This window comes from Microcaecilia unicolor, chromosome 7 (genome assembly GCF_901765095.1).
Source record: "Microcaecilia unicolor chromosome 7, aMicUni1.1, whole genome shotgun sequence".
In the NCBI taxonomy this organism is placed as follows: domain Eukaryota; kingdom Metazoa; phylum Chordata; class Amphibia; order Gymnophiona; family Siphonopidae; genus Microcaecilia; species Microcaecilia unicolor.
Window position 1 is genome coordinate 270,719,759 of NC_044037.1, and position 24,825 is coordinate 270,744,583.

Here is a 24,825-nt window from a genome sequence, read left to right on the forward strand (position 1 = left end):
GAGTTCTGAGAGTGAGAAAAAAATGTATATGCCTTCTGGGTCGGATGTTTAAGTCTCCAAACCTCTAGGAGATCTAATCTTGAGGCCAGTGCCCTCAAACTCCGAGTATAAGGCTTGTGCACTGTAATGTGTCCCTTAGAATGATCCATAGATGTATTCCATAAATTAAAATCTCCCCCCATAATCATTCCACCTCTTTGAAATTGAAAAAGCTCCTCCCTTATATGCTCAAAGAACTCTCCCTGACCTGACTTAGGTGCATAGATATTCACAATTGTCACTGATTTCCCATATAAGAGCCCTCTGACCGCTAAACAGCGCCCCAATTCATCTCTATAAATGTCATCAGTTACAAATGGAATCCCTTTCCGAATATAAATGGCCAAACCTCCCACCTTTCCCCCTCTTTTATCAAAGTGTGCAATACATTCACTGTAGGCCCTCTGATGTAATAAATGTGCCTCTCGGCGTCTAATGTGTGTCTCCTGCAGCAAGACTATATCCCATCTACTCCTCTGTAACTCCCGATATACCAAATTTCTCTTCCTCTGCGAATTTAACCCATTCACATTCCAAGTTCCCACCCTCAACCCTTTCCCTCCCTTTACCCCCCTCCCATCCCCCTGTTGCTGAGCGGTACCATTTGCCGCCAGCCTAATACTGTAAGGAAATAACCCCTCGCCAGAGCTGACTCCCCCTCTCCCCCTCTGTTTTCCCCCCTCCCCCCAAATTCGTATTCCCTCTCCCTCCGCTCCACCTTTCCCAAACTCATTACATTATAACAGTGTAATAGACATCCATTCTCTGAACTCATAACAGAAGAAAACTATTGCAAACCCTGTCCGGTAACCCTCCAGGGCTACTCAACCACCTATAACTGTGGTGAACTGAAACCAGTAGTTTCTCATACTTTCCATCAGGGTACTCTGTCCATTTCCGGGCCTGTGGGAACCCGGTCCTTTGCGAGAACCCGCCTTTTGCCACGACGGTCCTCTCTTCTCGGTTGCTGCTTTTCCTGGTTTTCCTGTATCTCCTTCAGGAGGCAAATTTTTACAGCCTAACTCCTTCAGCACTTTCCACGCTTCAACCAGCGAGGTCACCCGCCTCGTGTGGCCCTCTACTGTAAGCTGCAATCCAAACGGGAAGACCCATCTGTACCTGTAATTGGCCTGTTGAAGAAACTTGGTCAAATCCCGAAACTCTCGTCTTCGTTGCAGCGTGCCCAGGGCTAGGTCTTGAAATACAAGCACTGTTTGATTGTCCCAGGGAATTTCACCCATCAATCGTGCCTTACGCCAGACCAGATCTTTAGTCTTATAATCCTTAAAGCATGCCACTATGTCTCTGGGCTGCTTATCTCTTCGGGGTCCCAGGCTTCTGTGTACCCTATCAAATTGTATCTCAGTCCCATCTCCAAGCATGTGTTCGTCTCCTTCAGATGCCAGGATAAAGGCACAAATTGCTTTCACCACCTTAGTGCAGTCCATATTTTGATCCGTTTCTAGGACCCCCTTGGATCTTAAATTATTTCTTCTGGATCTATTTTCTAAGTCCTCAAGATCCAGCTGCATTTTATCTTTCTCTGCACTCAGGGAGCCAATCTCGTTTTTCAACTCCAAGATGTCTCCCTCCACGTGCTCCAGTGCTTCCTCAGCTTGTTCCACCCTGGTGCCAATTTCCCTCACCTCTTTCTGAATGTCCACCACTGCATCCTTGATTGTTTTCCTCACTGCCGCCATTTCAGCTTTAAGCGCTTTAAACCAGCGCGTTACCTCCTGCTTCATGAGTTCAGTATCGCTCTCTTGTTGCTCCATCAGCCCCTCCGTATCTGAGCCCGAGTCCGTGTCCGCCATTTTGTCTCGTGCCTTGCGCGGGGTGCGACTCGATGCTGCCGCTCCGTCCCGCTGATCAGCGCTATATTTAAATTTCTCCAGGTGCTTTCGGGTCACCATCGATCTCCGGACTCTGACCGCCTAAATTCGCGATCGCGATTTCGCTGGGGGAAAATCGCTGTTTTCACTGCTGCCCCGACGGAGCTCAAACATCAAGCAGCCATCTCTGACGGTGACGTCACTTCCTCCCTTCGAAAGCCGATTTTTTGACACCCTCAACGGCTTTCCGTCGCGAGGACAACCAAAGTTCACGGGGGCGTGTCGGCAGGGTAGCGAAGGCGGGACTGGGACGTGATTAGGAGATGGGCGTCCTCGGCCGATAATGGAAAAAAAAGAAGGGCGTCCCTGACGAGCACTTGGCTGACTTTACTTGGTCCATTTTTTTCATGACCAAGCCATGAAAAGATGCCCGAACTGAGCAGATGACCACTGGAGGGAATTGGGGATGACCTCCCTTTACTCCCCCAGTGGTCACTAACCCCCCTCCCACCATAACAAACAGGTTAAAATACTTTTTTGCCAGCCTCTACGCCAGCCTCAAATGCCATACTCAGGTCCATCGCAGCAGTGTATAGGTCCCTGGAGCAGTTGTAGTGGGTGCAGTGTACTTCAGGTAGGCAGACCTGGGGGGGTTGGGGGGCTCAGCACCCAAGGTAAGGGAGCTATGCACCTGGGAGCAATTTCTGAAGTCCACTGCAGTGCCCCCTAGGGTGCCCGGTTGGTGTCCTGGCATGTGAGGGGGACCAGTGCACTACGAATGCTGGCTCCTCCCACGACCAAATGGCTTGGATTTGGCCATTTTTGAGATGGACGTCTTTGGTTTCCATTATCGGCGAAAACCAAGGTCGGCCATCTCTAAGGTCAACCCAAATGTTGAGATTTGGGCGTCCACGACCATATTATCGAAACAAAAGATTGACGCCCATCTTGTTTCGATATTATGGTCGGGGACGCCCCTTTACAGGGCCGTCCTTAGAGATGGGTGCCCCTGTTCGATTATGCCCCTCCACGTATCCTATGAGAGAATCATTTGTATTATAATTCCTATTCCTTTACATTTGCCAAGGTTCAATGTTTTGTGAGATTCTAAGAATAAATCAACAGGAAAAAAAAGTCTTTCTGTAAGTGACCCTTAAAGTCGGTGCAAATATTGATTTTGAAGCATGACCCCTGACATAAATGTAACAGTTTATACTGAGAGATATACTACTACATTAGTTTATTGTCTCTCGTGCCAATGATTTTTTTAGTACTGTCTTTAATTTAAAAATAAATCAAAATTAGTATTGAAAATAATTATATTATGATCACAATTGCCAAATAGCTTCACTATTACGTCTTGCACAATATCCTTCATCCCACTTAGAACTAGATCTAAAATAGCTTCCCATCTTGTTGGTTCCAGAACCAGTTCTTGAGACTGTCATTAATGGCATCTACAAATGCTATTTCCCTAACCTAATCTGAGGAGACTTCTACACAATCAATACTGGAGTAATTGAAATCTTGTTTTATTTTGTTTTCAGTTTCAACAGGCCTTTTGATCTCAGAAACGTGGAAACTCTCAGGAGAACTAAGAGGAGAACATCATTTTTTTTTTTAGTTTAGGAAACTGTTGAAGTTGTGTTTTTTTTTATCTCAGATTTATGATACATTGGAAGAAAGTGCTGATACGGAAGTGTAGGTTGGGAAGTGTAGAGATTGATGTTTTATGGGGAGTGCTATTTCATGGGATGTAATGTGAAGATGTGATTTTTATGATCTTTTGTAAATGTTTTATTATACTCCACTTTGATGTCCATCCTAGAAGTGGAACACCAAGTAAATAAATCAAATCAAATGTCACCGTTTGTTTCATCACCCTAGTCATGTGAATGAGCGTAGAACCACACTGATATCGTCTTCCCTTTTATGTATGGAATTTCTATCTATAGAAATACTAAAATACAGGTTGCTTCCTACAAAGACTCTATGCCATCTTTAATTAAACAGTGCCATAACACCATCACTTTGATACGCCCTTTCATTTCAATGTTTTCTTCCCTTTTATCAGTATTTCATTGATTAACTTCCTTCCAAATATATCTGATGACCTTGGTAATGGCAATGCCAGAAAGATGCTTGGGTGCATAAAGAGAAGAATTGCCATCAGGATGTGGAGGAGTAGCCTAATGGTTAGTTCAGCAGGCTTTGATCCTGGTATTCTGGGTTTGATTCCCACTACAGCTCCTTGTGACCTTGGGCAAGTCACTTAACCCTCCATTGCTCCAGGAGTGGAGTGGAATGGCCTTTTGGTTAGTGTAGCAGGTTGTGAACCTATGGAACTGGCTTCAGTTCTCGCTGTTGCCTGATGGTTGGCTGTGTGTTAAGATCCTAGGGATCCAGGTTCAATTCCCTCTGCAGCTCCGTGTGACTCAGGGCAAGTCACTTAACCCTCTGTTGTGCAAACTGAGTCAAAGGCTTTGCTAAAATCCAACTATGCCACATTTATTGCCCCTCCTACATTCAACTGTTTGGTACCCAGTCAAAGAAAGCAATCAGATTTCTCTGACACGACCTGCCTCTAGTGAAGACATGCTGCCTTGGGTCCTGTAGTCTATTCAGTTTGAGAAACCTCACAATCCTCCGCTTTAGAAGTGTTTACATTAGTTTACTCACCACCGAGGTCAGACTGACAGGTCTGTAATTCCCAACCTCCTCTCTACTTCCGCTCTTGTGGAGGGGGACCACATCCACCTTTCTCCAGTCCTCCAGGACCACTCAGCCTCTAAGGAAGCATTGAAGAGGTCAGGCAGCGGAGCCGCCAGGACTTCTCTGAGTTCCGTGAGTACCCTTGGATGTATCCCATCAGGCCCCATCATTTTGTCTACTTTCAGCTTAGCTAGCTCCTCATGAACACAGTCTTCTGTGAATCAGTCCTGGCCTATCATACATCCATCCCCATGCATTTGTTTTCTGTGGTCCTTCCCCTGGCCTTTCTTCCATGAAATCTCGAAAAAGAGCTTAAAAGGATATTTATATGATAATCAACTCATATAGCTTTATAGAATATCCTTACACATTCCTGATGTGGCTGAATAATTATTAAACGGAGGAGAAAAAGCCTCACATTATAAGAGAACACTCCGTCATTGGTAAACCAATATTAGGGAGGTCTCCTAAATCATCATGGGCAAAAACCTTCTTTTTATTCTAAAAGTATGGCTACTGCTCAAAATACTTCAGCGAATAAACCGTCTATTTATTTAATCAACGGATTATGCACTTATCTTTTTAGCTCAACAGTCTGTTAGACACCCTCCACGGCCCGACTTTGGCCTAAGTTTCGAATCCTTCATCAGGGTCCGTGGTGTCTGACTTTCAAGATCTGATGAGAAAACACAAACAACATCAGCTAATTTTTTAGAACATAACTTCAAAAATTACAAAAATTCCTCAACTATATACAGTGGTGGAAATAAGTATTTGATCCCTTGCTGATTTTGTAAGTTTGCCCACTGACAAAGACATGAGCAGCCCATAATTGAAGGGTAGGTTATTGGTAACAGTGAGAGATAGCACATCACAAATTAAATCCGGAAAATCACATTGTGGAAAGTATATGAATTTATTTGCATTCTGCAGAGGGAAATAAGTATTTGATCCCCCACCAACCAGTAAGAGATCTGGCCCCTACAGACCAGGTAGATGCTCCAAATCAACTCGTTACCTGCATGACAGACAGCTGTCGGCAATGGTCACCTGTATGAAAGACACCTGTCCACAGACTCAGTGAATCAGTCAGACTCTAACCTCTACAAAATGGCCAAGAGCAAGGAGCTGTCTAAGGATGTCAGGGACAAGATCATACACCTGCACAAGGCTGGAATGGGCTACAAAACCATCAGTAAGACGCTGGGCGAGAAGGAGACAACTGTTGGTGCCATAGTAAGAAAATGGAAGAAGTACAAAATGACTGTCAATCGACAAAGATCTGGGGCTCCACGCAAAATCTCACCTCGTGGGGTATCCTTGATCATGAGGAAGGTTAGAAATCAGCCTACAACTACAAGGGGGGAACTTGTCAATGATCTCAAGGCAGCTGGGACCACTGTCACCACGAAAACCATTGGTAACACATTACGACATAACGGATTGCAATCCTGCAGTGCCCGCAAGGTCCCCCTGCTCCGGAAGGCACATGTGACGGCCCGTCTGAAGTTTGCCAGTGAACACCTGGATGATGCCGAGAGTGATTGGGAGAAGGTGCTGTGGTCAGATGAGACAAAAATTGAGCTCTTTGGCATGAACTCAACTCGCCGTGTTTGGAGGAAGAGAAATGCTGCCTATGACCCAAAGAACACCGTCCCCACTGTCAAGCATGGAGGTGGAAATGTTATGTTTTGGGGGTGTTTCTCTGCTAAGGGCACAGGACTACTTCACCGCATCAATGGGAGAATGGATGGGGCCATGTACCGTACAATTCTGAGTGACAACCTCCTTCCCTCCGCCAGGGCCTTAAAAATGGGTCGTGGCTGGGTCTTCCAGCACGACAATGACCCAAAACATACAGCCAAGGCAACAAAGGAGTGGCTCAGGAAGAAGCACATTAGGGTCATGGAGTGGCCTAGCCAGTCACCAGACCTTAATCCCATTGAAAACTTATGGAGGGAGCTGAAGCTGCGAGTTGCCAAGCGACAGCCCAGAACTCTTAATGATTTAGAGATGATCTGCAAAGAGGAGTGGACCAAAATTCCTCCTGACATGTGTGCAAACCTCATCATCAACTACAGAAGACGTCTGACCGCTGTGCTTGCCAACAAGGGTTTTGCCACCAAGTATTAGGTCTTGTTTGCCAGAGGGATTAAATACTTATTTCCCTCTGCAGAATGCAAATAAATTCATATACTTTCCACAATGTGATTTTCCGGATTTAATTTGTGATGTGCTATCTCTCACTGTTACCAATAACCTACCCTTCAATTATGGGCTGCTCATGTCTTTGTCAGTGGGCAAACTTACAAAATCAGCAAGGGATCAAATACTTATTTCCACCACTGTAACTCTTACAGGGTGCTCCGTGATCTCTTCACTCCTGCTCAGTATTGCTCAAAACATGGCCGCGCTTTATCTATATTGACGTCAGACGCCATCAATTAAACTCCTCCCTCAAAGATGTCTATCAAATGACGTTAAGATCTCATCTGCAATCTCCTACCCTAATCAAAAAATTGGTTCCATTCAATTCTAGTATTAATACCAAAAGGGTGTAACGTATTTAATCTGAAAATCCAGCGCTGTTCTTGTCTTAATAGGAGAAGTTTCCTATCACCTCCTCTTATATGCCATGTAGGTCGCTGAAGCACAAAGCATTTTAGGCTCTCAAAAAGATGTCCTTCTTTATTACAATGGACTGCCAAAGGTGCTGTAGTTTTCTGGATATTAATATCACTCTTATGTTCTATTAATCTCGTAGAGAGTTTATGAGATGTCTGGCCTATATATAATTTATTACAACTACAGATTATACAGTAGACAACCCAATCTGATAAACACGACGTGTTTTGTTGTAAAGTGTATCTCTTCTTAGATTGGGGGTCAATAAATTATTGTATATTTATTTATTTAATTGCATTTGTATTCCACATTTTCCCACCTATTTGCGGGCTCAGTGTGGCTTACAATACATTGTAAATAATGGAAATACAATTTGTTACAATTCAGTTATGGATTAGATTGTGAGAAGTTATGCGAAGACAGAGTCAAGGTATCTAACATGATATTACACATCCCACATTGTCCGCATCTTCTGTGTCCCATCTCGCCTCGCTCTTGTATATTTGGCACTTGCCTTAAAGCTGAGGGTGCAAGAATTTCTTTCAAATTACGACCTCTACTAAATGCCAATCTCAATTAGCTGTTCTCAAAACCAGGTAGAGTCTGAATAACATGCCAGTTAGATCTTATAGCTTTAGCTACTTCATTGACTCTCGTAGACTAACGTATGACACAGGTTACAGTGTCTTGTTCATCTTCAGTTTGTCTAGGTCTCAGGAGATACTCTCGATTATTATATTTTGCCCTCCTGTAGGCTTTCTGTATCACTTTTTTAGGGTAACCCCTATCTTTCAATCTGATGCTTAGATCTTTAGCTTTGCATTTGTACTCTGAAAGATCTGAACATATACGCCTATAGTGCAAGAATTGAGAAAAAGGTAAACTATCTTTTAATTTACTTGGATGACAGCTATCATAATACAATAAGGTATTTCTATCCGTTTCTTTTCGAAAATTGGTGGTCTGAAATCCATTATCCATTCTGGTAACTGAAACATCTAAGAAAGAAATAGTCTTTTTATCACACTGCATAGTGAATTTTAAAGATGGATGACATTGATTCAAAAAACTTTCAAAATCTTCCAGTTCTTCTCTTGTTCCTGTCCATAAACAAAAAATATTGTCAATGAATCTAAGCCATAACCTGACTTTATCGAAACCTGGAGACACATAGATATGTTTTTCCTCAAAATCTGCTACAAACAGATTCGCAACAGAGGGTGCGATAGTTACTCCCATCGCAACTCCTGTTATCTTCTTCCATGAACACAGAACAGAAATAATTGTTAAATTGTTCAGCTTTATCCTTATCAGCTTCTACATATTTCTCCCTCTCAGCTTTGAGCCTCACAATTCTATTATGGCACTTCCTCCTGTCACTTACATGCAGTGCATTTTGTCTAGTAAAAAAGGTGCCGATACTCAAATGCCAGGCCACCCTTCAGGGGTGGGGTGATCATTGAGGGACTCACCCCACAATAGCCAGGACCCCTGCAACCAGTCATAGAATCTATGACAAGGCAGAATTTGTATGTAGAACCTGAGCTCTTTCATTAAAATACAAGAACCATGGGTCAAGGTTAGCAGACAGTGGAAAAGGTGCCGGTACTCAGTGCCCCCAAGTACCTCCTCAAAAAAAGCCCTGCTTACATGTCTGAAAAAGGTCTTGCCCCCAATTTTGCCGTATCAGCTATCTTTTCTTCCATTTGCCCTTCACTTTCCTAACAGCTTTTCCAGCTTCCCTTAGCTTTTCCAGATACTTTTGCCTGTCTCCCTCTTTCCAAGTCATCTTGTAACGTGAGAAGGCTAACCTTCTTTCCCTTACCTTTTCAGCTACTATGCTTGAGAACTGGAACGGCCTTCTTTTCCTCTTACTTTTATGTATTTTTCTAACATAAAGGTTCATTGCCTTTAAAATAGCTCCTTTCAGTTTTGCCCACTGCTGTTCCATTTCCTTCAGCTGCTCCTATCCAACCAACTTTTCCTTGAGAATTTCCCCCATCTTGGCAAAGTTAGTTTCTTTTTTTTTTTAATCTAGGACCTTCTATCTTGAGTAAGCTGTCTCTTCCTTTGTTTAATATTGAACCACACCATTCGGTGATCACTAGATGCCAAATGATCTCACACCGTAACATCAGAAACATTTTCCCCGTTTGTAAGCACCAGATCTAGAATAGCTCCATCCTTTGTTGGTTCTGTTACCCGCTGCTGAAACAATTGTTCCTGTAGAGAATCCAAGATCCCTTTGCTTCTAGATGACCCCACAGCAGGGACACCCCAGTTGACGTCCGGCATATTAAAATCACCTATCAGTAGTACTTCCCCTTTCCTAGCTATCTTGTGGATGTCTTCAATTAAGTCTCTGCCCATTTCTTCTGACTGTGAAGGTGACCTATATATTACACCAATGTAAATACATTTTCCTTTACCTCTTACCAGTTTGACCCACAGTGCTTCTTCCTTCCCCATATGTCCTGTAGATCTGTCACTTTAATATTATTCTTAACATGTAATGCCACATCTCCATCCTTTTTATCTACCCTGTCCTTTCTGAATAGATTATAGGCAGGTATAACTACAGTGGTGGAAATAAGTATTTGATCCCTTGCTGATTTTGTAAGTGTGCCCACTGACAAAGACATGAGCAGCCCATAATTGAAGGGTAGGTTATTGGTAACAGTGAGAGATAGCACATCACAAATTAAATCCGGAAAATCACATTGTGGAAAGTATATGAATTTATTTGCATTCTGCAGAGGGAAATAAGTATTTAATCCCTCTGGCAAACAAGACCTAATACTTGGTGGCAAAACCCTTGTTGGCAAGCACAGCGGTCAGACGTCTTCTGTAGTTGATGATGAGGTTTGCACACATGTCAGGAGGAATTTTGGTCCACTCCTCTTTGCAGATCATCTCTAAATCATTAAGAGTTCTGGGCTGTCGCTTGGCAACTCGCAGCTTCAGCTCCCTCCATAAGTTTTCAATGGGATTAAGGTCTGGTGACTGGCTAGGCCACTCCATGACCCTAATGTGCTTCTTCCTGAGCCACTCCTTTGTTGCCTTGGCTGTATGTTTTGGGTCATTGTCGTGCTGGAAGACCCAGCCACGACCCATTTTTAAGGCCCTGGCGGAGAGAAGGAGGTTGTCACTCAGAATTGTACGGTACATGGCCCCATCCATTCTCCCATTGATGCGGTGAAGTAGTCCTGTGCCCTTAGCAGAGAAACACCCCCAAAACATAACATTTCCACCTCCATGCTTGACAGTGGGGACGGTGTTCTTTGGGTCATAGGCAGCATTTCTCTTCCTCCAAACACGGCGAGTTGAGTTCATGCCAAAGAGCTCAATTTTTGTCTCATCTGACCACAGCACCTTCTCCCAATCACTCTCGGCATCATCCAGGTGTTCACTGGCAAACTTCAGACGGGCCGTCACATGTGCCTTCCGGAGCAGGGGGACCTTGCGGGCACTGCAGGATTGCAATCCGTTATGTCGTAATGTGTTACCAATGGTTTTCGTGGTGACAGTGGTCCCAGCTGCCTTGAGATCATTGACAAGTTCCCCCCTTGTAGTTGTAGGCTGATTTCTAACCTTCCTCATGATCAAGGATACCCCACGAGGTGAGATTTTGCGTGGAGCCCCAGATCTTTGTCGATTGACAGTCATTTTGTACTTCTTCCATTTTCTTACTATGGCACCAACAGTTGTCTCCTTCTCGCCCAGCGTCTTACTGATGGTTTTGTAGCCCATTCCAGCCTTGTGCAGGTGTATGATCTTGTCCCTGACATCCTTAGACAGCTCCTTGCTCTTGGCCATTTTGTAGAGGTTAGAGTCTGACTGATTCACTGAGTCTGTGGACAGGTGTCTTTCATACAGGTGACCATTGCCGACAGCTGTCTGTCATGCAGGTAACGAGTTGATTTGGAGCATCTACCTGGTCTGTAGGGGCCAGATCTCTTACTGGTTGGTGGGGGATCAAATACTTATTTCCCTCTGCAGAATGCAAATAAATTCATATACTTTCCACAATGTGATTTTCCGGATTTAATTTGTGATGTGCTATCTCTCACTGTTACCAATAACCTACCCTTCAATTATGGGCTGCTCATGTCTTTGTCAGTGGGCACACTTACAAAATCAGCAAGGGATCAAATACTTATTTCCACCACTGTATATCCTACTCATGGTTCTCCATGAACCATGTCTCTATAACCACCACTAAATCCAAGTCGGCTTCTATCATTGCAGCCTCTAGATCTAGAAATTTATTTCCCATACTTAGGGTATTGGTATACAAGGCTCTCCAGATGTTACTCTTTTTTCTGCTTTCTAGAAGGGTATATGATGTCTTACCTTCCTGAGGGTTATTAATTACTTTGGGGCTTTTCTCTCCCATCCGCAACAAATTTAGGGGCTCTTTTACTAAGCCGCGTAAGCATCTATGTGTACCCAACGCACGCCAAAATGGACTTAGACCGCCCGACTACAGCGTGACTCTTGCGGAAATTTCATTTTTGGTGCACGCCAATAGGCGCGTCTGAAAAATATTTTTTTATTTTGGGGCACGTGTAATGGATGCGCACCAAGTGGCATTTGGTGCATGTAGGTCATTACCGCCCGGTTACTGAGTGAGTCTTTACCACTAGGTCAGTGGCTTGTGGTAAGGTCTCAGACCCAAAATGGATGCGTGGCAATTTTCATTTTGCCGCATGTCCATTTTCGGCAAAAATTTTAACAAAGTCCTTTTTTACAGGCACGCTAAAAAATGGATTGGCACACGCCCAAAACCCGCACCTACACTACCGGAAGCCATTTTTCAGCGCACCTTTGTAAAAGGACCCCTTAGTTTAAAGCCATCTTTAGTGCTTTAGCCAGTCTGTTACTGAAGACACTTCATCTCTTCCTTGAAAGTTGAACACCATCACTGCTCAGTAGCTCTTGGAAAATTATCCCAGGGTCTAAGAATCTGAAGCACTTGTGTTGGCACCAACCATGCAGACACACAATTATCTCCAGGACACAAGCTTCCGTCATTCAGCCTTTACCTTCAACAATAAGGATCGATGAGAACACCGCCTGCGCACCTAGATGCTTCACCCTCTGACCCAGAGCCTTGATATGTTCATTAGGATACCTAGCAGTATCATTTGTGCCAACACGGATGAGCAGCATAGGATAGTGGTCAGTAGACTTGATGAGTCTAGGCAGTCTTTCTGCTACATCTCGAAGTTTCGCACCAGGCAGACAACACACCTCCCTGGACATCATGTCCGGTTGGCAGATGGGCACCTTGGTACCCCTCAGAAGAGAATCATCAACCACAACTACCTTTCACGTCATAATGGACACCGCTCCAGCAGGTTTGGGATTTTTTATAGTTGTTTCCTCCTGTTCTCAAAATATTTTCAGCTCTTCTGCCTCCAGGGCTGCAAACTGATTCTTCAGTTCAACAGAAGATGGAGTTACGTTGTTGATTTTACAGGATCTGGTGACCTCTATCCAGTTGTTCTCTTTCTTTCCCTTTGCTGGAGGTTCCCCAATGTTTCAGCATGAATTTTTTTTTTTGTTACATTTGTACCCCACGCTTTCCCACTCATGGCAGGCTCAATGTGGCAATGGAGGGTTAAGTGACTTGCCCAGAGTCACAAGGAGCTGCCTGTGCTGGGAATTGAACTCCGTTCCTCAGGACCAAAGTCCACCACCCTAACCACTAGGCCACTCCTCCACTCCAGGAATCAGTTCAAATTTCTGGGATGAATTTCTGGTTGTCACATATGTTTCTTAATCTTGCAACCTCCTCTCTTAGTTCTTGCACTTCTTTCATGAGGGATTCCTTGTGCGTACGTTTATCACATGAAACAAGAATCTTGCTTTGATCCAAGCATTCGGTCTGGACAGAGGCAGAAGTTGTAATGAGAGCTGCAGCTTTAGGAGCACAATTTTTCTTTGCCATACTTCAAGTGTAGGAGCTTTTTGTGTCAGTGGATAAAAGGAGCTGAAAAAGGACTACCAACCCTATTTTAGTTTTATTGTAAGATCTAAGAACTTGTTTAGATTTACTCTGTGGTGTAGTTCAGTGCCTATTGTTAGGATATTCAGAGGGGCATAATCGAACGAAAACGTCTATCTCCATGGGCGTTTATCTCCGAGATCGGGTCCGTGAAGGGGCGGACCGAACCGTATTTTCGCAAAAAAATAGACGTCCATGTTTTATTCGACAATGTGTGAGCTGGGCGTTTTTGTTTTTCAGCGATAATGGAAAATGAAAGCGCCCAGCTCAAAAATGAATAAATCCAAGGCATTTGTTCGTGGGAGGGGCCAGGATTCGTAGTGCACTGGTCCCCCTCACATGCCAGGACACCAACTGGGCACCCTAGGGGGCACTGTTACAAAAACAAAAAAAAAGGTAAAAGAGCTCCCAGGTGCATAGCACCCTTCCCTTGGGTGTTGAGCCCCCCAAATCCCCCTCAAAACCCACTGCCCACAAGTCTACACCATTACTATAGCCCTAAGGGGTGAAGGGGGGCACCTACATGTGGGTACAGTGGGTTTGGGGGGGTTGGACGACTAAGCATTAAGCAGCACAATTGTAACAGGTAGGGGGGGGATGGGCCTGGGTCCACCTGCCTGAAGTCCACTGCACCCCCTAACAACTGCTCCAGGGACCTGCATACTGCTGCCAGGGAGGTGGGTATGACATTTGAGGGTGAAAATAAAAAGTTGTGAAACATCATTTTTTTGTGGTGGGAGGGGGTTAGTGACCACTGGGGGAGTCAGGGGAGGTCATCCCCGACTCCCTCTGGTGGTAATCTGGTCATTTAGGGCACTTTTTGGGGCCTTATTCGTGAAAAAACAGGGTCCAGGAAAAGTGCCCTAAATTCTAGCTACAAATGCATACTTATTTTCCATTATCGGCGAAAGGCGCCCATCTCTGTTCGGGTGATAACCACGCCCCAGTTCCGCCTTCACCACGCCTCCGACACGCCCCCGTCAACTTTGTCCGCATCCGCGACGGAGTGCAGTTGAAAACGTCCAAGTTCGGCTTTCGATTATACCGCTTTATTCGTTTTTGTGAGATAAACGTCCATCTCCCGATTTAGGTCGGGACTTGGGCGTTTTTCTCGTTCGATTATAAGCAGGTCAGTGATTTAGCTTATCATTCCAGGTTTTAGGGGAAAAATATTCTGATGAGCAGTGTTTGGTTGTAGGCCTAATTCAAGGGATTAATGTTACAAAGTAGAGACCCAGAATAACTACTACTACTACTACTTATCATTTCTATAGCGCTACCGGACGTACGCAGCGCTTCACACTTGAACATGGAGAGACAGTCCCTTCTCAATAGAGCTTACAATCTAATTATGACAGACAGACAGGACAAGTAAGGGATAAGGGTTTGGACAGACAGGACAGAATAAAACTGATCTCAGAAATTAAGTGACAGTGACTTCTTGATTATCCTTCAACAATATTACTACTGCTTACAGTACCAGAAGGGACAGATCCCTATAGAGTATAGACAAAGAGTACGACTTCCTGTTACCTTTTGAAGTGGGGGCAAAAGAAAAAGGCTGTAGTAAAGTGATGAACAAATTTAAGGGAGAGAAGGTAAATTAATATCTTTCTATTGGTATATAAAACAGTAACAAACCTGTGTGTATGTATTAAGTGATTCCTTTAATCTAAAATAGGAAAAATATAATATATGAGGAAGAGAACACAAAACCTGATGAACGTGAGAACTTTTATTTATTTTGTATTTTGCTCACATCTTTTTCAGTAGTAGCTCAAGGTGAGCTACAGGGGTATTTTCCTGTCCCTGGAGGGCTCACAGCCTAATGACTTCTTTTACAAAGCTGCGCTGGCAATTCCTGTGCAGCAAATGAGAAGAAGCCCAAAGAAATTGAATGAGCTTCCTTTCATTTGCCACACCAGGAATCGGTAGTGTGGCCCTAAGTTTTTACCTAAAACAATGGAGGGTTAAGTGACTTGTGCAAGATCAGAAGGAGCAGCAGTGGGATTGGAACCGGGGGGGGGGGGGGGACTCTGGAGATCAAGAGCGATGCGCTAACCACTAGGCCACTCCTCCAAGTTAAGTGTATAAGCCAGTGTTTCCCAACCCTTTTTTGGAGATACACCTAGGGCCCTGTTTACTAAGGTGCACTAGCGTTTTTAGTACGTGCTAACCATGTAGATGCCCATAGGAATATTATGAGCATCTACACGGTTAGCGCATGCTAATAATGCTAGTGCACCTCTAGCACGGCTTGGCAAACAGGGCCCCTAGCAAATTAGGCTTTTCAGGATTACGACAGTGAATCTGCATGAGATAGATTTGCATACAGTGGAGACACAGAGACACAGTGTATGCATATCTCATACTAGTAAAAGAGGCCCGTTTCGTAGAGGAATGATACGGGCACTAGCAAGGTTCCACGCCCCCCTCCCTACCTCCCTTTCTCCCTGTCTGTCCGAGTTCCAGCCCCCCTCCCCTCCGAGTTCCATGGCCCCCTCCCTCTGTTCCTCTCTGTCTTCCGAGTTCCAGCCCCCCTCCCTCCCTCCTTTCGTCTCCTCCGAGTTCCAGGCCCCCCTCCCCTTCGAGTTGCAGGACCCCCCTCCCCTGCCCTTCAAATTCCACGGCCCCCTCCCCCTCGAGTTGGAGGTCCCCTCCCCTTTCAGCTGCAAAACGCCCCCTCCCCTTCAAGTTGCAGGACACCCCCTCCCCTTCCTTTCAAGTTGCAGGATGCCCCCCTCCTCCGAGTTCAACGCCCCCGCGCCTCCCTCCCTCCAAGTACAAGCAGGACCTGTCCTCCGGCAGCCCTTGCCTTCCTGTGTGCCGGCTCTAATTTTAAAACTGTTACCTCGGTGTCCGGCGTCAGCATTGAAGGCGAGCGGCGCTACAGACTGCCTTCCCATCTGTCTGAGCTCTGCCTCTGGTCCCACCCTCATTTCCTGTTTCTGGAAGAGCGGGACCAGAGACAGAGCTCAGACAGATGGGAAGGCAGTGTGAAGCGCCGCTCGCCTTCAATGCTGACGCCGGACCCCGAGGTAACAATTTTTAAATTATAGCTGGCACACAGGAAGGTGAGGGGCTGCTGGAGGACAGGTCCTGCTTGCACTTTGAGGGAGGGAGGCGGGGGGTGTTGAACTCGGAGGACGGGGGGGCGTGGAACTCGGAGAGGAGTGGAGGGAGGGAGGGGGCGTTCTGCAACTTGAAGGGGAGGGGGGGCGCCCTGCAACTTGAAAGGGAGGATGGGGGGAGGGAGGGGGGCAATTGTTTACTCACCTCCAGTGCCTGCTGCTGGGTTCCCTTCCCACTCACTTCCCATTGGTCCGCCCTGTGACGTCATCCCCAGGGTGGACCAATAGGAACTGTGTTACGAACCCAGGCAGCCAGACGGAAGTGCAGAGGTCCAAATTATTATATTGGATGCTTATTTATTGTAGTAGTCCTTAAAATATTGACTGGCTAGGATTGCCTCCAGAAAAGGGTTGGGAAACACAGGGTTAACCTCTTGTTGTAACCTTAGCTTTTATATTCAAGCCAGACAGTCTTACATATCCTTTCCGATAACAGGGAACAGTAAAAGAATAAAATACGGTGAAAGAGAAAATTTAAGTAGCTTTTTTCCTTCCTCATAATAGTAACTCTCAACAACTCATGCTGTCAGCATCTTGCTCCATCAGAGACTTTCTCCAGTCGAAATGGAGCTGCTTTCACCATGATTGATGATATAAAGGATATAAAGTCTGAAACAGTCAGATTAGGGTTTAATTCACACATCTTTGTAAACAAAATGTAATTCATGATTGACAGAACAAAATACATTGTACTTAGGCATTAAATTTGGGTTGTATTCTTAGAGGGCTTTATCTTTCAGTTCTGTCAGTCTGACACATTTTATAAGTACGAAAGTCACTAGAGACACCAAACAAAATAATAAAGAAAGCAGAACTATCTACTTTTAAATATCAGGGCTGAGAGATTTCAGAGCTGGAATGGTGTTTGAACTCATGTGTACTCACATATACGCCGGAACTTGTATGCATTTTTTGAGTGGCATTTTGAATTTCACAGTTGTATGTCTATAATTTTCTGTACATTGTGCGTGGCTGCTGTTGTGGGTGGCTTCTGCTGGTGTTTAGAGCGATTGTGTGTTGAGCATTGCATTTGTTCTTGTAACTGTAATTAAAAGAACCCCTTTCATTAAGGGGGGGGGACGACATTGCTGTATAAATAATTATGTTTTCCTTAATTACTTTCATTTCTTAAAGCATCAGATTAATCCAGTGATCCATGGACAATTGTGTAACCTCCACATAGTCAGGCGCATTACTTGGTAAATAAACTAACATCTATGACATTTTGAACCATCTACTGGTCTCATTTACAAACTTGCCTCCCACACGTGAACCGCACTACTGAATTTTTATGCAACTTGAATTCAACTTGGGCCAAATGAAATGCAAATATATTCCTACTTTTGAATTTGGTTTGCATCTTGGCTTGTATTAATGCATTACACTGAGGCCAAGAAATGGGAAACATTTAAACTAAATTGATTGAAACAGCACTGCTTTGAAATTTGTGTGTACCCAGCACCAGTCATCAAGGTTATGACCTCAGCTACCAACTATCAAGCTCAAAAGTAAATATTTAATGTTTTCACCTTTGGAGTTGATTAAAGGAGCAGTAAAATGGGGCTTTAGATATTTTTATGGTCTTGCACTTAGAGATTTAAATATCAATGCAGAAGGGAGATTTGAAAAGGGGACGTTTTGAAGACAGGGGAGATGAGGTTTAGTGGGGAAAGTACTTTTTAAAACAGCTCGGAAGCTGATTTGGAGAATAATACACTGGGAAGAAAAACAAGAGAGAAATGAACTCTTCACTGATCGTAGCTAAGCTCTGTTGCAAATGTGATGCAGAAATGAATCATGGCTGATTGCAGTGACCATTGTCACTGGGTTTTGCCACCATTATCTGAAGAGGTTTTTTTTTTAGTTAGACCAGCTGCAATTTCATAAAAGACCGAGTGCAGGAACTGGCCAGTAGTAATATATTGTCTACCTAGATTTGAGATCATTCTTAGCAGAACCTACCAAGCTAGATTCCATTGCCAGCCTACACTTCCTCTCTTTTAATTTATCTCTGTTCCTGGTTATCTCTTTTCGTTATTTAGGTGTCATTATTGACTCTCACCTTTCTTTCAAACAGCAGGTTTCACAAGTGGTTAAAAAAGTATTTTTCTGGTTATGTCGACTACATTCTATCAATAAGTACTTGGATTTCTCTTCTCAGCATTCACTGATACATGCTTTCATTATCTCCTGTTTAGATTATTGTAATACCATCTATTTTGGCATTTCTATGGCTTATCACTGTAGGTTACAGATGCTTCAGAACTCAGTCGCCCCACTGTTCCTTCAACTGCACAGGCTTCATTTATCCTAATGATCATGGTTTAAGATTTTCATTTTAACTCACTAGGCCTTACACGTTGGTTCTCTCTCTTAACTTTCCTCGGTGGTTATCCCAGTGGCCTAGCCAGAATGTAATTTTTGGGTGGGCATGCATTTCTTCTTCCCTTCTCTACCCCCCCCCCCCCCCATGAACTTTAAAAGTTAAATACTATAAATTTGAACCCCTCCCCACCCCACCCCATCCCGACATCCCATCTGAGCCCCCCTGCACGACCCAGTCCCCACCTGCCTACCAGCTCCACGATCGACGAGCAGACGACCCTCGTCTTCCATCCGGCATCGAGTCTTAAAAAAAAAAGCCCGGAGAAACGCCTCGCGTCTGCTGTGCACTGCTGTAAAGCAAGCAGCAAATCGTCTCGTCGGTCCTTCCTTCACTGTGTCCCGCCCTCTGATGTAACTTCCTATTTCCGCAAGGGCGGGCACAGTGAAGGAAAGACCGACGAGACGATTTGCTGCTTGCTTTACAGCAGTGCACAGCAGACGCGAGGCGTTTCTCCGGGCTTTTTTTTTTTTTTTTTTTAAAGACTCGATGCCGGATGGAAGATGAGGGTCATCTGCTCGTCGATCGTGGAGCTGGTAGGCAGGTGGGGACTGCAGCGCCAGCAGAGCACCCCCCTCCCCACCTGCTGACACCCGGGGCTGGGCGGGCCTGGAGGGAAACTGGCTGGGCCTGGGCCCGTCCAGGCCCACCCGTGGCTACGCCCCTGGGTTATCCCTTATACTCCTGCTCATTCCCTTCATTCCCTTGATGCCCACTGTTTGGTTTTCCTGTTTTCTGAATTAGCCCACTATGAGTTCACTTGTTCCTCTGCTTCCTTTTTTGTGGCCCCTAGTCTCTGGAACAGTCTCCCCCCCCCCCCCCCCCCCTTTCATTAGGTCTGAGCTTTTGCTTCCCAGATTCAAGTCAATTTTAAAAGGTCATTTTTTAAAAGTGGCTTTCAACCTGCCACTAGAATGATTTTACTTGGGAGCTCCATGGAGACACAGTGCATAGAGTAAACCAATTTAAACTATACTGATTTAAGTTTTGTATGTGTGTGGTTGATTGAGTTCTTTCCTATTTTATTGTCGTTCTTTTTCTAATTTATTGTTTTTATCTGCACCGCTTTGACTGTGTTTTGAAAAGGCGGTATTTCAAATCTGGAATAAATATAAACATAAATATTTTCAGCTGAAAATTAGGAGAAATCTATCCAGGTACATTCGAACTAGTTAGGTATAGGCCACTCAGATTTTAGAGCTAAAACCAAGCTGGAGCTATGAGGAAAGGCTAAAGAAGCTAGAACTCTTTAGCTTGGAGAAGAGACAGCTGTGGGGAAATATGATAGAGGTCTATAAAATCATGAGTGGAACAAGTAGATATGAATCACTTGTTTACTCTTTCTAAAAAGTAAAAGGATTGGGGGAATGCCATGAAGTTACTAAGTACTGGAGTAGATTTAGAACAATTCGGAAAAAATATTCCTTCTTTCAATGTGTAATTAAGCTCTGTAACTCATTTCCAGAGAATGTGGTAAAAGTGGTTAGTGTAGTCTACATCTCTAATATTAATGTTCAAAAACGGTTTCTCCAACTTCATCCCTTCTTGTCACCTCTCCCCAATGTACTGGCATTATTCAGTGCATGGCACTGGAGAAGCAAGGAGGTAAACAGACATCCTGCCTCCATTGGGAGGAGTGGGGAGGGGAGTGGTATAGGGACTAGGACCCAGATGCACTAAAAAATCGTTAGAGCCCTTCCCTTACCGATTCCCTTAACGAATCGGTAAGGGAAGGGCATGCTTCAAGGAATAGGAATGCAAATAAGCTGCTCGTTGTAGCTCACTTGCATTCTCTATTCCATCGGTAAACAGTCGGCCCGTGGAGCATGCACAGAGCAGCCAAGCGTTAAGCTGGCTGCTCTGCGCATGCCAAGAACGTCCTTTATGGACGTGCTTCACTTTAAAAAACAAAACTTCAAAAACGCTTTAAAAACAACAAAAAAGACGAGCGCGTTTAGCTCAGCTCAGCCCCCCCCCCTCCCCAGCCACAGCAAGAGAGGGCTCAGCAGTTCCCCTTTCGCAGGCTCCCTCCCTCCCTCCGTGTGTGATTGGGATCCAAGAAGAAGGCACAGCTCCCTCCTCCGGGTCTATCTCAGCCAATCACAGCGACTTCCAGGTCTCGGCTGAGTGAACCACTGCCAAAAAAAGACGTTTTTATTATTGTAGGGGGGAATGATGGCCAAAATGGACGTTTTTTTTTGGGGGGGGGGCATGAGAAATAGAATCTAGTCCATAATGTACATTAGCTTATTTGCATTCCTATTCCTTGATGCATACCCTTACTAAGTGGAGGAGTGGCCTAGTGATTAGGGTGGTGGATTTTGGTCCTAGGGAACTGAGGAACTGAGTTCGATTCCCACTTCAGGCACAGGCAGCTCCTTGTGACTCTGGGCAAGTCACTTAACCCTCCATTGCCCCATGTAAGCCGCATTGAGCCTGCCATGAGTGGGAAAGCGCAGGGGAAAAATGTAACAAAAAACAAAAATAAAAAAAATACACCTTAATTAGCTAGCTAGATCACTTGAAAAACTGACCCCTAACCCCCAAATTCTATATATGGTAATGAGCCAAATAGCACCAATAATTGATGGTTAGTGCCTAATTATTTGACTCTAATTGGCACAAGTTGAATTTACGCCTGCATCTTCCTAGTTGGGATTCTATAAAGATGGACGCATACATTTTTCTGTGCAGATACAAAAAGGGGCATGGTCATGAGAGGAGCATAGGTGGATCAGAATTTGCGTGCAGTGTTACAGAATATGGTAGAGCCTTGCCTATATTAGGCGCAAGGATTTACACCAGGATTCAATTGGTGTAAATCCTTGCCCTCAAAATTTGGTGCGGATCCCAGCACTAAGCACTGCTCTATAAATGATGCCCAACTTGGAGTGCCCTTCGTAGGTTCCTGCTTACTGCTCCTTTTTTTTTTTGGCGTCCACATTTGAACGCCATTTACTGAATTTAACCGTAAGTGCCCAGTATGTTGCCATCAATTTTGGCAATAGTGTTGACACAAGCCACATTTATTTTATTTTTCTCTCTGCTTTTTCTTCAATGAATGTTATTTTTTGGTTGTTCTTTAAGGAAAATACCAATTATAGACTGAGATATTTCACAGTTTTTCATGTAGTGGAGCACTGGTAAAGCTTTTCTATCCAACACCTCTGCAGTTCCGTATAGACACTAGCTCCGTGGGTACAGTAAATGCTTAGTTCCTCTCCCAACATAGGAAAAAAAATCCTTTATTGCATTAATGCATTACATTGAGGCCAAAAGGGGTCATTTGTGTACAGATTAGCATCTCAGTCATTTCTGAAAAGTTGTCCCCTATGCTTTGCAGGCATTATTTCGTATTTTTAATGCCTTAAAAAGTGGTTTATCTTAATTCATTGCCCTTTTCTATAAATATTTCCATTTTTCTGAGCAAGATTTAAATGTGTTTCTCAGTACCAATAGGTGACTGTCCAGAGAATCCTGATCGGTAAGGAGATTTAGGGGGAAGGTTGCAAAGTTGTGGTTAATTATTGCATTTTACTGCAGCTTGATTTACTGCAGGTGTCACTAACCTGCAGTAACTCAGTACTGCAGGTTAATAACTCCCATGGATAACACAGTTTGCTTTGAGCTGCTGTTATTTTTCCTGCAGGAAGAATCGGGACACTAACGTGGTTCAGTGTTCCCGGGGGTTCATTTAATGTAGCCAGAGGTGTTGCACTTCTGTACCCACCACCTTATCCCCCCAGTAAAGACTTCCCTAATTATAGCTCTCTGATAAGAGATCCCCCACACCCCAAAAACAGATCCCCTGGACTCACCTACCTCCCAGAAAAGACCACCCACACCAAAAAAGCATCCTCCTGAACCCTCCCACCCACAGCAAAGACCTCCACACTACTGAAGATAGCTTCACCCATAATAGTAGGTGCCATACGTCTACCACTAAGGATTAACAAGCACCAATTTGAACCTGGCAGCAAGTGGGGGGGGGGGGGGGTGGAGGCAGCCAAAATGGTCTAGGACACCAATTATTGCACCAATAGATTTCTGGGTTGACTTCAGGGTGCGGCAATGTTTTTCCAAGGGAAAAGGTCTGGAGGAATCTGTTTCAGAGATAAGATGTCTGGGGGATGCAAGGGATCTATTTCAGTGGTGTGGAATATCTTTGGGGGGTGAACAATCTGTTTTACGAAGTTCTGATCCATGGGTGGGTGTTGGGAGGAAAGCCTTTCCAGAGTGGGATTGGAAGATGGATGCAGGAAGTATAATATTTCCTGCCCCTTTATAATGGCCCATGGGAGAACTGGACCACATGTTATCGGCCCAGTGTTCCTAGATAGAGTTACCAGATGGCTCCTGGTCATAGAGGGCAGATTGAGCCAGTTTGGATTTTACTCTCCCATTGTTTTCAGTAGAAGTAAAACCTGGACTGGCTCAATCTGTTCTCCATGACCTGAAGCCATCTGGTAACCATAGGTTTACCAAATACTGTGGTAGTATCTTACTGATAATGTAAACATCCACACAGTTATTACAATGAAAATCAAATTGCATAGCAAATTGAGGGGCCCTGTTACAAAGCTGCAGATGGTAAGCACTAACGTGCTTACTTCAGGGTAAAAAACACTACGGCGGGGCACACTCAGGTTTTGGATTGGTGTGCCCTTTCCACGCGCTGAAAAATACTTTACGTTTTTTAGCGCATGGGGTATGTTTGGAGGCGGAGAGTAGGCTTGTCCAGCGATAATTGGTTAGCATAGCTACATCAGCGCACCACAACCAATTAGCTTGTAAGCCCTTGCCGCCTAGAAAATAGGTGTCAGTATGAGCTCATGCGTAATGGCCACACGTTAATTGGGAAATTAATATATAGCCATTAATAGGGAATATAAGAAACGTGGTCATTCTACAGCCATGCTGAGAGTGGTCTCAGTGTGCGGGAAACCCCCGCACTAGTGTTAACACAGCTATGTAAAAGGGCCCCTGAATGTTATGATTACATAAACTCATCTGGCAAGAAAATAATGATTTTAGTGTTAGGATTGTGTATGTATTGGTTATGTTGATTACTGTGTTTATTTTACTGTTGGAATATGCTTCAAGCAGCTGGTAGAGGTGTTTGATAAAAATTAAAGACAGTATCAGTAAATGAAAACAAAAATCTTTTCTGAAATTAATGCATAACCATTTCAATTTTGCTTCTGATTTTAGCTGATCGAGAAGAAAATGGTGTGAGAAAATCTTTCACTGGAAACCCGGTATCGATCATGGATATATACGAACACAAACACAATCTTTATGTTCATTATAATGAGGTTGGTCCTGAAGAGGCAAAGCGTTACACTTTCCTTGAACAGATGTGTGGATCTTCCAATAAAGAAGGAAGCAGTAGAGAACTCACCACTGTAAGTGTTCAAAATTATCAAGAAATAATGTCTGACTTAGGGGGCCTTTTACTAAGCTGCGGTAAAAAGTGGCCTGCGCTAATTTTGGCATGTGAAATTGGCACACGTTGGGCCACTTTGAACTGTGGCAGGAAAAAGGCCTTTTTTTTAAAAATGGGCCTGTAAATGGCCGTGTGCTAATATTAAAATTAGTGCGCGGCTGTTTACTGCCTAAGCTCTTACTGCCACCCAGGGGCCTAGCCAGACTTCGGCGCGAGGGGGGTCCAGAGCCTGAGGTGAGGGGGCACATTTTAGGCCACCCCCGGCGCCGCTGCCCCTCCACCATTGCCAACACCCCCCCTGCCATTGCCGACCCCCCCCCCCCCGCCGCTGCCGCCACACCAACTTTGACCCCCCCCCCCCCGTGCCGATGACCCTCTCGACCCCCCTCCTGCCGCCAACCCTCCCCCGCCGTCGCCTACCTTTGCTGGTGGGGGACCCCAACCCCCACCAGCTGAGGTCCTCTTCTTCCTTGGTTCTGTTTCTGAGTCCCCCGCCAGCAAAGGAAGCAAACAGTGACGGCGGGTTGGCGGCGGGAGGGGGGGTTGAAAGGGTCGGCAGCAGGGGGTCCAGGGCCAAATCTACGGGGGGCCCAGGGCCCCCGTGGCCCCACATAGCTATGCCCCTGCTGCCACCTATTTAGCAGACT

General features: G+C 44.8%; 1 protein-coding gene across 1 annotated transcript in view; it reads left to right on the forward strand.

The window, feature by feature from the left end:
- Positions 1–24,825, forward strand: part of NCKAP5 (NCK associated protein 5) — an 898,061-nt gene that overhangs the window by 838,338 nt on the left and 34,898 nt on the right. The window contains exon 18 of the mRNA XM_030209965.1: positions 23,944–24,137. Coding sequence (XP_030065825.1) covers positions 23,944–24,137 — 194 coding nt within the window. The remainder of the gene's footprint in view (positions 1–23,943; positions 24,138–24,825) is intronic.